This window comes from Aethina tumida, chromosome 1 (genome assembly GCF_024364675.1).
Source record: "Aethina tumida isolate Nest 87 chromosome 1, icAetTumi1.1, whole genome shotgun sequence".
NCBI lineage: Eukaryota > Metazoa > Arthropoda > Insecta > Coleoptera > Nitidulidae > Aethina > Aethina tumida.
The window spans coordinates 57,737,374-57,749,242 of record NC_065435.1 but is presented as its reverse complement, the minus strand read 5'-3'; the positions used below and the strand labels follow the sequence as shown (position 1 = coordinate 57,749,242).

The window sequence follows — 11,869 nt, the reverse complement described above, 5'->3', positions numbered from 1 at the left end:
TTATAAAATGCGCAACATATATCTTTGTAGGAAATTAAACGCTGTACAAAAAAAGTCTGTTGTGGTTAACCGATTACTCTAACAATTTAGAAGATATTCCCATTTGAATTCCAATTTGTATTTTAATAGTTTTTTTAACAAATATTTTAAATTTATCCTTGTATGTCATGAATTTTGAAATTATTAATAAATTTTTTAACAATATTTGCGTTTCATAATTTTTCTTATATAACAATTTAGTATTGTGATTTAATATTTTCAACGGATTTATTTAAAATGTAACTCAATTTTTTTTCCACAAAATTTATAAATGAAAGAATAAATTTATCTGGGGAATTTGAGAATTTAGTTTGAAATATTGCTAGTTCTATATTCATAACTTTTCATACTAACGACATGTGTTTTATTTTTTATTTCTACGTTTCTTCGTATTTCTACAATGCATACGTAGTTTTTGGAGGTCGTGACTTGTATCTTCTTGTATATAACTATAACCAAATAATTGACAGCTGAGTTTTAATATATTTACTTCTTTTCTTTTCTTTTGATATATTGATATGATATTACTTAAATAAAAAACTTTTTCTGAAATAGATGAATTATCCCAAAATTCATGACTTAAATGAATAAATATTTATTAAAAAACTATTAAAATCGATATGCATTGGGATTCGAATGCGAATATCTTCTACATGGTTAGAGTAATCGATTAACCACAACAGACCTTTTTGTACAGCGTTTAACTTTCTACAAAGATATATGTCGTACATTTTATAATATTTATTTATCTACGAGTTATAAATTTTAGAAATATAAAATAATTTTTTGTTAAATTCTTTAATCTCCGATGTCTTCTAAAGGTTAAGAGAGTTATGAAAAAAATTTAACATACTTTTTTTGTAGAGCGTTCAATTTTCAATGTAGAAATTTTTTGTACGAAATATGGATTTTGCTATATGGAACTGAAGAAAAAATGAAAAACTGAAATGAAGGAGATCTTCCTATTAAAATTAAGAACTCATCTTTGGAGAGCATTTTTAAGGATGTCTAGGAACTAATTTTTCAGGGTCAGAAATAGCCCTACCTTTTGCCCACCATATATCCCCATATCATAGTGGAACTGAAATTGATAAAATTCTCGAACTCTTCGACTATGGAACCTCATCTCGCCCAGATGCGAACTCGACAATTATTATTGAGTGGTCCAATTCTACTTTCATTTGTGAAAAGTCTCATTATTTCGTCCAGAGAACATGGAATCTTGATTATTCTAATCATTTATGCTAATACTCATGGGTCAAATATAAGAGTTGTCATGGTCTTCATGAACGAAAACCTTTCATCTAAAATAATTAATTTATGTACACATGTCGACATAATTATTCGAACAAATTTTGACAAATTCTCGTGAAAGCACGGCTGTAATCAATTAACTACATACAGACATCTTTTCGTATCGAATTTCACAAAAATTAATAAAATAATCACTGCCTATACAGTTAAAAAAGCATTTGATCCGTCTGAATCTTAAGGGAGACATCATGCATAATGGAAACTATTAGTAATAATAATTCAGGCGGTTCAAAGACTTTTTGATCCGCATATATAAGTACAATTAAATTTTAATTCATAGTTTAATATCCTTAGCTTAACTTTTGAACATGCAATAAACGATTTATTGCTTACTTACCTGTTCTAGCAAAGAATTTAAACAAACATCAGCCATGTCCAAGTATTCAGTTATGTTGTTCACAATAAGGAAATAATTATTTCCGTACCTAAATTTTACTTTGATGTATATTCTGAAACTATTATGTATTTCTAAATTAGATTTATGTAAATAAAAAGCATTTTATATAAAATTGTTTTATTCACTTATTTAAAGTATCACTTATATTACAAGACAAAATATTCATTGTATATTGGTGTTCGATAATATATTAATGTTATTTAATATAACCATATTATTGTTCTTAATATTCTAATTGACGTAATTAGCATGTTTTTTTTTTTATTTAATTTTAATTTATTAAAATAGGAGATTTATAGAGTCTATGATATGCGATTCAATAGGAGATTTAAGCGTGGTCAAATGACCAGTTTAATAACAAATATAAAAAATTCTACAAAAGAATTCTATAAGACACGTTCGAATGAAGGACGATTTCTTCTAAATAACATATATCTACTAATAGTTTATGAAATATTGTAACAAGATCGTGAATGCATGTAAAATTGTTTCTTTATCCAATGGTAAAAACTACAGATATGCAATTTCATGTAAACTTGGATTAAAAAACAGTTTTACACGTTTCAGTCCAACAGTTTTAAAGCATTATGATTCTTACTGACTTTGCGAAAAAATAGAATTACTATTGCAAAGTAAGAATGATAATTTTAAAACTACACTGAAAATGTTAGGTCACTTGGAGTTCGTACATTGCTATGATAAAATTTAAGGAATCGAAAAACTAATTTTATTTACAATGCATATTGAAAGTGCATTTCAGAAATACAACAATACTTTTTAGTAGCTTGGAATAGTTCTTTACAGTTCAACAGAGATTAAAATTAAATTAGAACATTAGACGGATTGCGTCCAGCAATAGGTCATGTTTTTTTTTTAATTTAGTGAAACCTCACCTATCCCAAATTAAAGCGTTTTTTTGTTATCTTTATGTATAAACAATGAGACTTACACCTTACTAAATAACAAGTTGATAACAGCTTACATAATGCTCTCTTTATTGTATTGATTCTCTCGACTGGATCTGTCCTCCGGACATTCCAGATTCGATGTGGATGGACTGCTCTCGATGTCTATACCCACTCCGCCACCTTCATCCAATTCTTTATTAATATTATTATCATTATTTACATCCGTATCACTAATTTCATCACTGTTGCCAACCAAACCTCGTTCGTTCAAACTACACATCTCGATGCTCTCACAATGGATCTGTCTATTGTAATTCCTGAACATGAGACTCAGCTCACTGTAGGAGGGCGGAAGATCGGACCTGGACTTGTCGCCGAATATGTCCTCGTAGGCAGGCGGCGACAGTCCGAGGGAAATCGGCGACAGACCTTTGCTGGTCGTGTCCGAGTCCAGGATGCTGGGAGTGCTGCCGGTCTGGTGACGTTGGGCGCGGATCAAGTCGGCACTCAATTCGAAGAAATCCAGGCCCGGTTGGTCCGTGTGCAGTTGAGCGAACACGGATCTGTCGACCAACAGCATTCTTCCGTATGGCAGGAGAATTATTGTTGGCGTGGCTGACTCTGCGGCTGGCGTGCCAACTGCAAAAGAAAAGAGGCATGCAAATTTTATTCTTTTGTTTCAGATTTTACAATTATTCGGTAAAAACAATGTAGGTGTATGTGTATAAATCAATGTTTGAGGATATGTGTAATATATATTTTTTTCTAAGTGAAACAATATAATTTGCTTTAAACTATTGTTTATTTATTTCAATTTCCTATACAGGGCGTTTCATAACTTACACGAAATTTTTTAACCAGATATGCACTTCTGAATAAGTCGATTTTTAAAAAAATTCTAAGTCCGACAGAAAACGAGATAAAAATGTTACAGTTTGTAACTAACCTTGTTTTCATACTTTTTTATGCAGTGTTTACTTCTTAATATTTTCAATTATTGTAACCCAAACAATTTTTATCTGGTTTTTTGTTGTTTGAAACCGAAGTAAACCGTACGATATACAAAATATCGATGAATTATGCGAACAGATCACAACGGCTGCCTATAATCTGCGTGTCCGGGAACAGCAGCAAGAAGGAACCTTGGAACTAGTGCAACAAAATTGAATAAGACGGGCCCAAATTTGCTTGCAGGTCAATAGAAAAAACTATGAACAGTTTTTGTAGAGTAAGGTTTGTTACAAACTTTAACATTTTTTTATCTCGTTTTCTATTGTTATTTTATTATTATTATTTAGAAGTGCATATCTCGTTAAAAAATTTCGGATAAATTATGAAACACTCTGTATATTGTCTTAAACTATAAAATAAAAATTGTGTTCTCCAAACAAAATATGATATGACATATATTGATAAATAACTATGATTTATTACCAAATATGCCAGTAAGCTTTCACCTTCAAGCTTTGCACTTTAAAAGTATCACAGGAAACAATAATTCTTGATGGAGTTTAAACAATAAATTTTATTGTGTATAGAAAATAGGGAATCGTATTAGGATAAAAGTAGTTTATCTCCAATTCCAACAAAACTCAGATTGATTGAATTTTAGAAAATTTCAGTTAAATACAGCATAACAAATTTCAAAATTACCAAACAGATTATGAATTTTAGAAAAAACGTACCTAAAATCTCAGAAAATTCAATTGTTAGCAAAATCATCAAAAAATTCAAATTCAATCAAGTTCAAATTCCTTGGAAAAATTGACTTATAAAATAAAATCTATTTAGATATATCCAGTAACCAGATTTCATTGATTTAGTACAGAGTTTATATAATAATTGTTTAAAAATTCGGACAAAAATATTGAATAATATCATTTTTTAGACTAATAACGTGTGGGACTTCCACTCATTGATTTGCTTTACTATTGATCTAATGAGGTGGTCCATCGGTACCTCATTGATCTCACACTTACTTGATGCTGGAAATTCTATAATGTATATGAAGAGAGAGCAGAATTTCGAATACTCCTGTTTATGATGCCTCACACGTGTGCAATCGGTGATAAGTCCGGAGATCTTGTTGGCTATGGCTACATATTTACATCGGAATGTTGGAAACACTCCAATGTAACACTCACAATATGAGGTCGGACTTTGTCCTGTTAAAAAACTAGATTTTGGAGGGTTCTAAAGCAAGGCTGTTTTTTTCCACAATAACCTGAGTGTATTGCTGGATCAAATTTGTATTTAAAGTAATACTCCTAACTATAACATCAATTAGGATACCCAGGCTTCCCAACAAAATATTTTGATTTTCATCTTTTTTACAAAGTCGTATGATACACCCAACTGAGAGCATGGCCTAACAAAATCAGAGGTCATCACTGAAAACGGGCACATTCCATCCAACATCCCAAAGCTGATGTTCTCTACACAACAACAAAATTTGAGGACGACGTTGCAAGGAAGCACAAACTGGGTAAGAAAAAAGTTTGAAGACCAGATTTTGTAGTAAAAACTGCATGATAAGATGCCTTCCTTCTCCTGTAAATCTCTGGTTGGAAATTGCACGGAAATTCCGTAAATCTAAAGTTTTAAGACAGCGGTTTATTACTAGAGGTCTCCCTGAACATTTCGACCATGTTGTCCAACAAAACCAGACAGACTAAGGTTTAACAGAGGCAATAATTTGACATGTATCAAATGATTATTAAAATTTGCACGCCTTCACGGAAATCAATGAAACGTTCTTCCAAACACGTTAAAAGTGAAGCACAAATTGTACAAAAAAGGCATATAAAAACTGATCGACAAGCATACATCAAAATCATGTTTTGTCCTTATAAAGAGAGTACCCAACAAATATTAAAATTGAACCACTGAATATGAACTTCTCTTGGTCTAATCAAGAACAAATCTGAATTTAATGCTCTTAACAGATTTTCAAAGAGTACAATAATAATCTCATTTTTAGTTATTATTTCCGACTGATCAATGTATTTTATAGGATCAGAAACTTGATAGTGTTATTCTTTCTTCCATGAAAAATACGTAGATTTCTTTGTCGAGTAAATTAAGAACATACATTAAATGTTTTTGCTCTTTTCTAGTTCCAGTTCCTAAATGGAACTGTGACTGAAAATGGGCTTTTTTACATAGGAAAACTGAATTAAAATGATAAATTAGACACTGTATCTTTATAAAGCAGCTAGGAGTAAGACCAAAAGAACAAAATTTTACCAGAAGTCTTAAATAAAAGGAAAAGTGATATTAATGTAATAAATACCACAAAACATTACCAATAAATTAAATAACATGTGAAAATGGGTTTTTATTAAATAGAATAACTGAATCAAAATGGTAAATTAGAAACTCTATATTTATGGAGCAGCCAAGAGTAAAACCAAAAGAATAAATGTTTACAAAAAGCCATAAACAAGAGGAAAAATGAAAACTTCAATGAAAATGAAATACTATAACCAACTCCACAAAACATTAACAGTAAATTAAATAACATGTGTAACACTTTTAAAATACTTTTTTAATGTTTTCGTGTATAAATACACCAATTTTAAAAATCAAACATCTTAATTAAGGTTTTAAAATGTTTGTAATGTGAATAATTAAAAGTATATTGAAAAATATATGTAAAATAAAGGTAATATCACAGATATAAACATGTTAGTACCAACCACAAGTGTTAGTTTAAAATAAGTTTAAAACATTCCCCAGCACGAAAATAGATATTTAAATAGTTGCGGTGTAATTAAGTCATGGTTAATTGTTATTTAATTTCAAAACAAATAGTTCTTGCCATGCGTATCAGCAAGAAAAATAAAAATAGAAGTTTATTGAAATTAGTTCCCATGCCAAAACACATTACGAGGCATCAGGACTGTTAACATTTAAAATAACAAAACAGATTAATGATTAGTTTCAAAATAACTGACCCAAAATGCAATGATGTTTTATTAAAAAAAAACTTCCTTCAAAAACAAATCACACAAAGCAAGTCTATCTAGAAAAATTTTGCGTTAAGTTTCAGCGCGAATCATGTCATTCATGCCAAACAAATGTTGTCAACAGCAGTTGATTTTTTATTTTTATTTATATGTACAACAGTGCATTTTTGGTCTGGCTTTTTGGTTTTATTACATCGAACATCAAACTGTATACCTTCTTTGTCTTATCGTTTTCGGATATTACATCAAATCCGTACATACCATATCCCCTTGTATAAACTGAAATACATCAAAACACAATAGTACAAAAATAACTAATTAAGCGACTAATTATAAAACAAAATATAATCTAAATATACGCCACCAACATAAACGTACTTTATTTTAAACCCAGATTCCGAAGAAAATCAACACGGTCTGTTTTAAACACATCGAGTAATTAAAAAAAAGGTTTTAGTACATAGTAAAGCAAAGAAAATAATCACCGATGGCATACACAACGGTTTTCGTTTATTTGTGTTGGAACAAAAGAAACCGCAGACTAATGCGCAATTGTTATTTGACATTGGGTATGTTACAAATTTATGTGTTACCTCACGTGTGATGAACTTCAATGAGAATTCATCACGGGAGAACGAATCCTTGTTTAATCGTTCGAACCGTCCAGAACTTTTGTGCGAGCGTTATATATTTATCTTGCAGGAAAAGCTTCGTTTTATTTTTTTTTTTTTTAAATAATAAGTCGAAATGACGATGTGTTATCTCCGTCGGGGGAATCACTGTGCGAAGTTCTGGCTGAATTAATTAAAATTGTCAAAATAATTCATTCTTGGATAGAAACACATTTATTAGCGTATAAAGTTCGCGATTGTGTCCATGCCAACAAAAACCGAAATTCCCAACATTATTCGGCTAAATTTAACATATTTACTTTAATTTTAGACGAAAAGAAAATTCGCAAAAAATAGTTATGTAAATATAACACGCTTGAAATTAGTAAATATTTACACGATATATATTTCATTAATAAATTAGTTTTTGAGACGTGTCTAATTTTATTAGCTATAAATTTTTGAGGAGCACACCAGATTATTACAAATACCAGATATTTAACGTACCAATATTAATTTTAATTTATCACGTTTAGGTAAATCGCCCGTGTTCTACAATAATATTTATAATATATAATCTACCTGTATAAACACGCCCTCACATAAGTAACTAAAATATATTATATATCAGACAGAAATATTTATGATTGATTTTAGATTACAGTACATAAACAAAAGCGTTTAATATTAACGGTAAATTCAACATGGTAAATATAGGTATAATATAGAAATATTATTTTTTATTCATTAAAAGTTTATGGAGAAAGACAAAATTTTAATTGTTGCTCTAGCAAAATGTTATCTATATTTCCGATATGCTGTCACTTCCGGTTCCAGTTACTTTTTTCCTACTTTACATGCCAACTTTCTTATTTCAAATATAACCACCATTCGATGCAGAATTTTATTCTATACTGATATTCTTGAAGCAAATCACTTTTCTGAGAAGCAAAATTTAACAACAATAATTATATTTAAAATTAATTTAGAAAAATTTAAAAGCACACTTATAACACACAGCTCTTTCTCACATCTTCTTTCATTTTTTTCCATATAAAATGAGAAGGTTTTAAGACATTTAAAACACTTAAAAAATGACGAAAAAAGTAAGAGGAAATTATAAACACCCTCTTCGATGTTTTGGAATTACTATTTCTTGATAGGATATTCGTTTTTAACGTGATAATTATTATAAAACTTAATAAAATTACTATTGTTGTTTTATATAATATTATAAAAACTATTCTTATTATATAAAATGCTCTTTAATAAATGCTCTCCAAAGATGAGCTCTTAATTTTAATAAGAAGGTCCTCCTCATCCCAGTTCTTTATTTTTTCTTCACTCCCTTATGACAAAATCCAAATATTGTTATTATTTGATCGTATAGAAAATTTTTATTTACTTGAACGCTCTGCAAAAAATATATATTACAAGTTTTTCATAACTTTTACCGTTTAGGATATATCTGAGGTCAAAGTTTGAAGAATTTAACAAAAATTTCTTTTTTACTTCTAAATTTTACAACTCGTAGATAAGTAAATATTATGTTAATTAAAAAACTATTAAAATCAATACGCATTGGGATTCGAATGCCTTTTTTGTGGAGCGTTTAATTTCCTACAAAAATATAATATGTTGGACATTTTATAATGTTTACTTATCTACAAGCTGTAAAATTTAGTAAGAAAAAAAGAAATTTTTGTTAAATTCTTCAAATTTTGACCTCCAATACCTTTTAAACGGTGAAAAAAGTGTAAGATACCATAAAAAGATAGTTATGTCCCTGTGGGATGATTAACATAAGCAGGACCATCTTTTTTTTATAAATTGAATTTAGACTTGTCACTTAAATAAAACTACTCTCTTTCCCATTCTTCCATATTCCAGTGAATATAATCCTAAATAAGCCAAAATGGATTTTTACATTTTTAGGACAAACCAGGGTTTTTCGTGTATGTCTGGGGTGAAACGAACCCCCATCAACTAACCATTTACTCACCGTTCTTGAACTAAGTCTCATTTCCTCCAGGTTGACTTTAATTTCAGCTCACGATAAGGATTGTTTTTTGTTTTGATATTCAAATTATCCAGTTATTGATTTTCTTTCAAGTTTTTCGAACTCAGACAAATTTTTTCGTAGCTACCACATGGCCAGTTTCTCTTTTTTGGTAATATGGGAAACGATTGACTTATCTAACAGTAAACTCCCACTCACTTACAATTTCATTTCGATCGATTTAAGTTAAAATCTTTAAAAGAATGAAGTTAGATTGACTAAAGTAGACAAAAATAATAGAAAAAAAACAATTTATTATTAAACATTGCCATTCAATTCAATTAATATATTTTAATAAATTGCATTCATTATGGCTAATTACTCAAAACGTAAATTTGCTGGGACACATTTTCTCAAAATGAAAATGGTACTGAATTTGACATAGAACTCCAAAATGTGGTAATATTTATAGGGTTCCACCATAAAAACATCTACCTGAAGTGAAAACTGAAAATATTTTAGAAAAATAGATAAGTCCTATAAAGGAATATATGAAGTCCGACGATAAAATTTTATATGAAGCATATTGAGATTAAAATTATAAAAAATTTACTTTCAAATTTAAATTTTCTAATAAATTTGTTAACTTTTATTTATTTCATTAAATTATTTTATAAAAATGGTTCCATATACTAGTACTTAAATAAATAGTAAATATTGACATGAAAACATTAAATACTTGTGTAAATAAAAAATAATAATTAAGAATTTGGTTTTTATTATTTTGATTGCATCGTTCCAAACATTCAATTTTCTTACTAAATTACAAACAATGAAGCAAACTATTATTTCAATTTCCGAATAAATTGATTTTGATAAATGATGAAAAATTTATGAGCTGTCTTATTTCTGGAAGTAAATTGTCAATGCTCTTCGATTTTCTATTAAACAAACTGGGTCACATTGTCCATCTGCATAGTTCTCGCACAAAACCGTTATTTAAATATATCACATTGTATTTCTACATAACAATTACATTCAATTAATTTATTCAAATTTAATGAACCATTATTAACATCATTCAATTTAAACGACAAAAACTGGAGGTTTCCTGGAATATTTTAAAAACGAATAAATCGTTCGTTGTCCAGTTCATAACCCCTCCTGTTTTATTTTTTTTGTAATTTGGCATGGACTCGTATAATAAAAGATAAAAGCGTTCGTTGAAAATGAGCAATTCAAATGATGTATGTACTACACCGAACATTTTATATTGGCGTGTAAATTTTTGGGTTTCACGTTAATATAATCGTTACCGTGGATCACAAGGATTCTAGGTATAAATAGAGATGTAATGACCAAATCAATTTCGTTAATTGGAACAATGTAAGTCCAGTGCAAAATATTTTTGGATTTAAATAAGCAGAAACCCGGTAAAAATAAATAAATTATAGTTCAGGCTAAAAATGTTTTGGCATTTTTTTTTTTCTCTCAGTTTTACGTATTTTTATAGGTAATTTATTGTCACGGTTAGTATAATATGTTTTCAGCACGTACGATCATGAAATTATTATTTTGTAATATTTTTAAGTTTGTCTTAACATGCGGTATTCAAGCTTATTTATTTTGATATATATTTTAATATTTTTAACGTAGTAAATATGATTTGCATTTTTTAATCGATTTGTTGTTTAAATTTTTAGCAAAATACTTATTTTTTATGTACATGGTACCACACCTAAGTCCAACTAACATTCGAGTGGATATGAAATTTTGGTTGTTATTGCATGTTATTTGTTTTTGTGAAATGTTCCTTCCGGATTAACCGGAGTAATCTGAACTTTATTTTCCTAAATCGAATCTTAAAAATATATTTGCTTTTTCAATACATTTTCACTGCTGGAGTGAGTAATTGAAATACCAGTATCACCAAAAATTGTGAATTTGAATATGTACATTATTCTTAGTATGCACGTTAACAGAAAAGTTTTCAATCAATTAATAGAATTCTAAAATTTTAAACAAGGTATTTGATATATACTTTTATTTTTTTCTGTACACTATTCTCTATTGAGACAGTCGTGGTCAGAGAAATAGCACAAATTTAAAATCAAAATAGACATTTTATAAGAAAATTTGATTAAAATTTTATCCAATTTAATCAGTATATAAAATATATTTTATTATTTACACAAAATCTTTTCCTAATTTGAAGTGAAAAGTAACCGTGTTTAGGCGTTACGTTGAAACCAACCAAATTTACACTATGGGCGGAAAGTAGAGCAACTTTAAAAATATATAAATTGTATATGCAAATCCAATATAATTGATACCAATTATGAGAATACTGTTTACAAACATACCGGTGAATATTTCTTGTATTAAAAATAATTCTGTTAGCTAAATATTCAGCTGGCAAAAGTAGAGCAACTTTTTACTAAATGTCACTAATCTGTACAAAATACATAATAATTTTTAGTCTTACAGTATACACCAAAGTAAACTGAGTTAATATATTTATTTTTCGAATTAAAATCACGGATTGGCTCCTCTCTTTTGAATAAAAGCTATTATGGTTCGTTTTATATATAAAGAAATATTGAGGAACAACAGGTTACCGCATTCAGATAAAA

The 11,869-nt window shown here is 28.7% G+C and overlaps 1 protein-coding gene across 1 annotated transcript in view; it reads right to left on the bottom strand.

Annotated features, from left to right (window-relative positions):
- Nucleotides 1-2,322: 2,322 nt before the first annotated feature.
- The window catches only part of LOC109609339 (uncharacterized), a 30,868-nt gene continuing 21,321 nt past the window's right edge, over nt 2,323-11,869 (bottom strand). Inside the window, exon 3 of the mRNA XM_020025991.2 lies at nt 2,323-3,297. Within this exon, the coding sequence (XP_019881550.2) occupies nt 2,729-3,297 (569 nt within the window). The 3' untranslated portion in view covers nt 2,323-2,728. The remainder of the gene's footprint in view (nt 3,298-11,869) is intronic.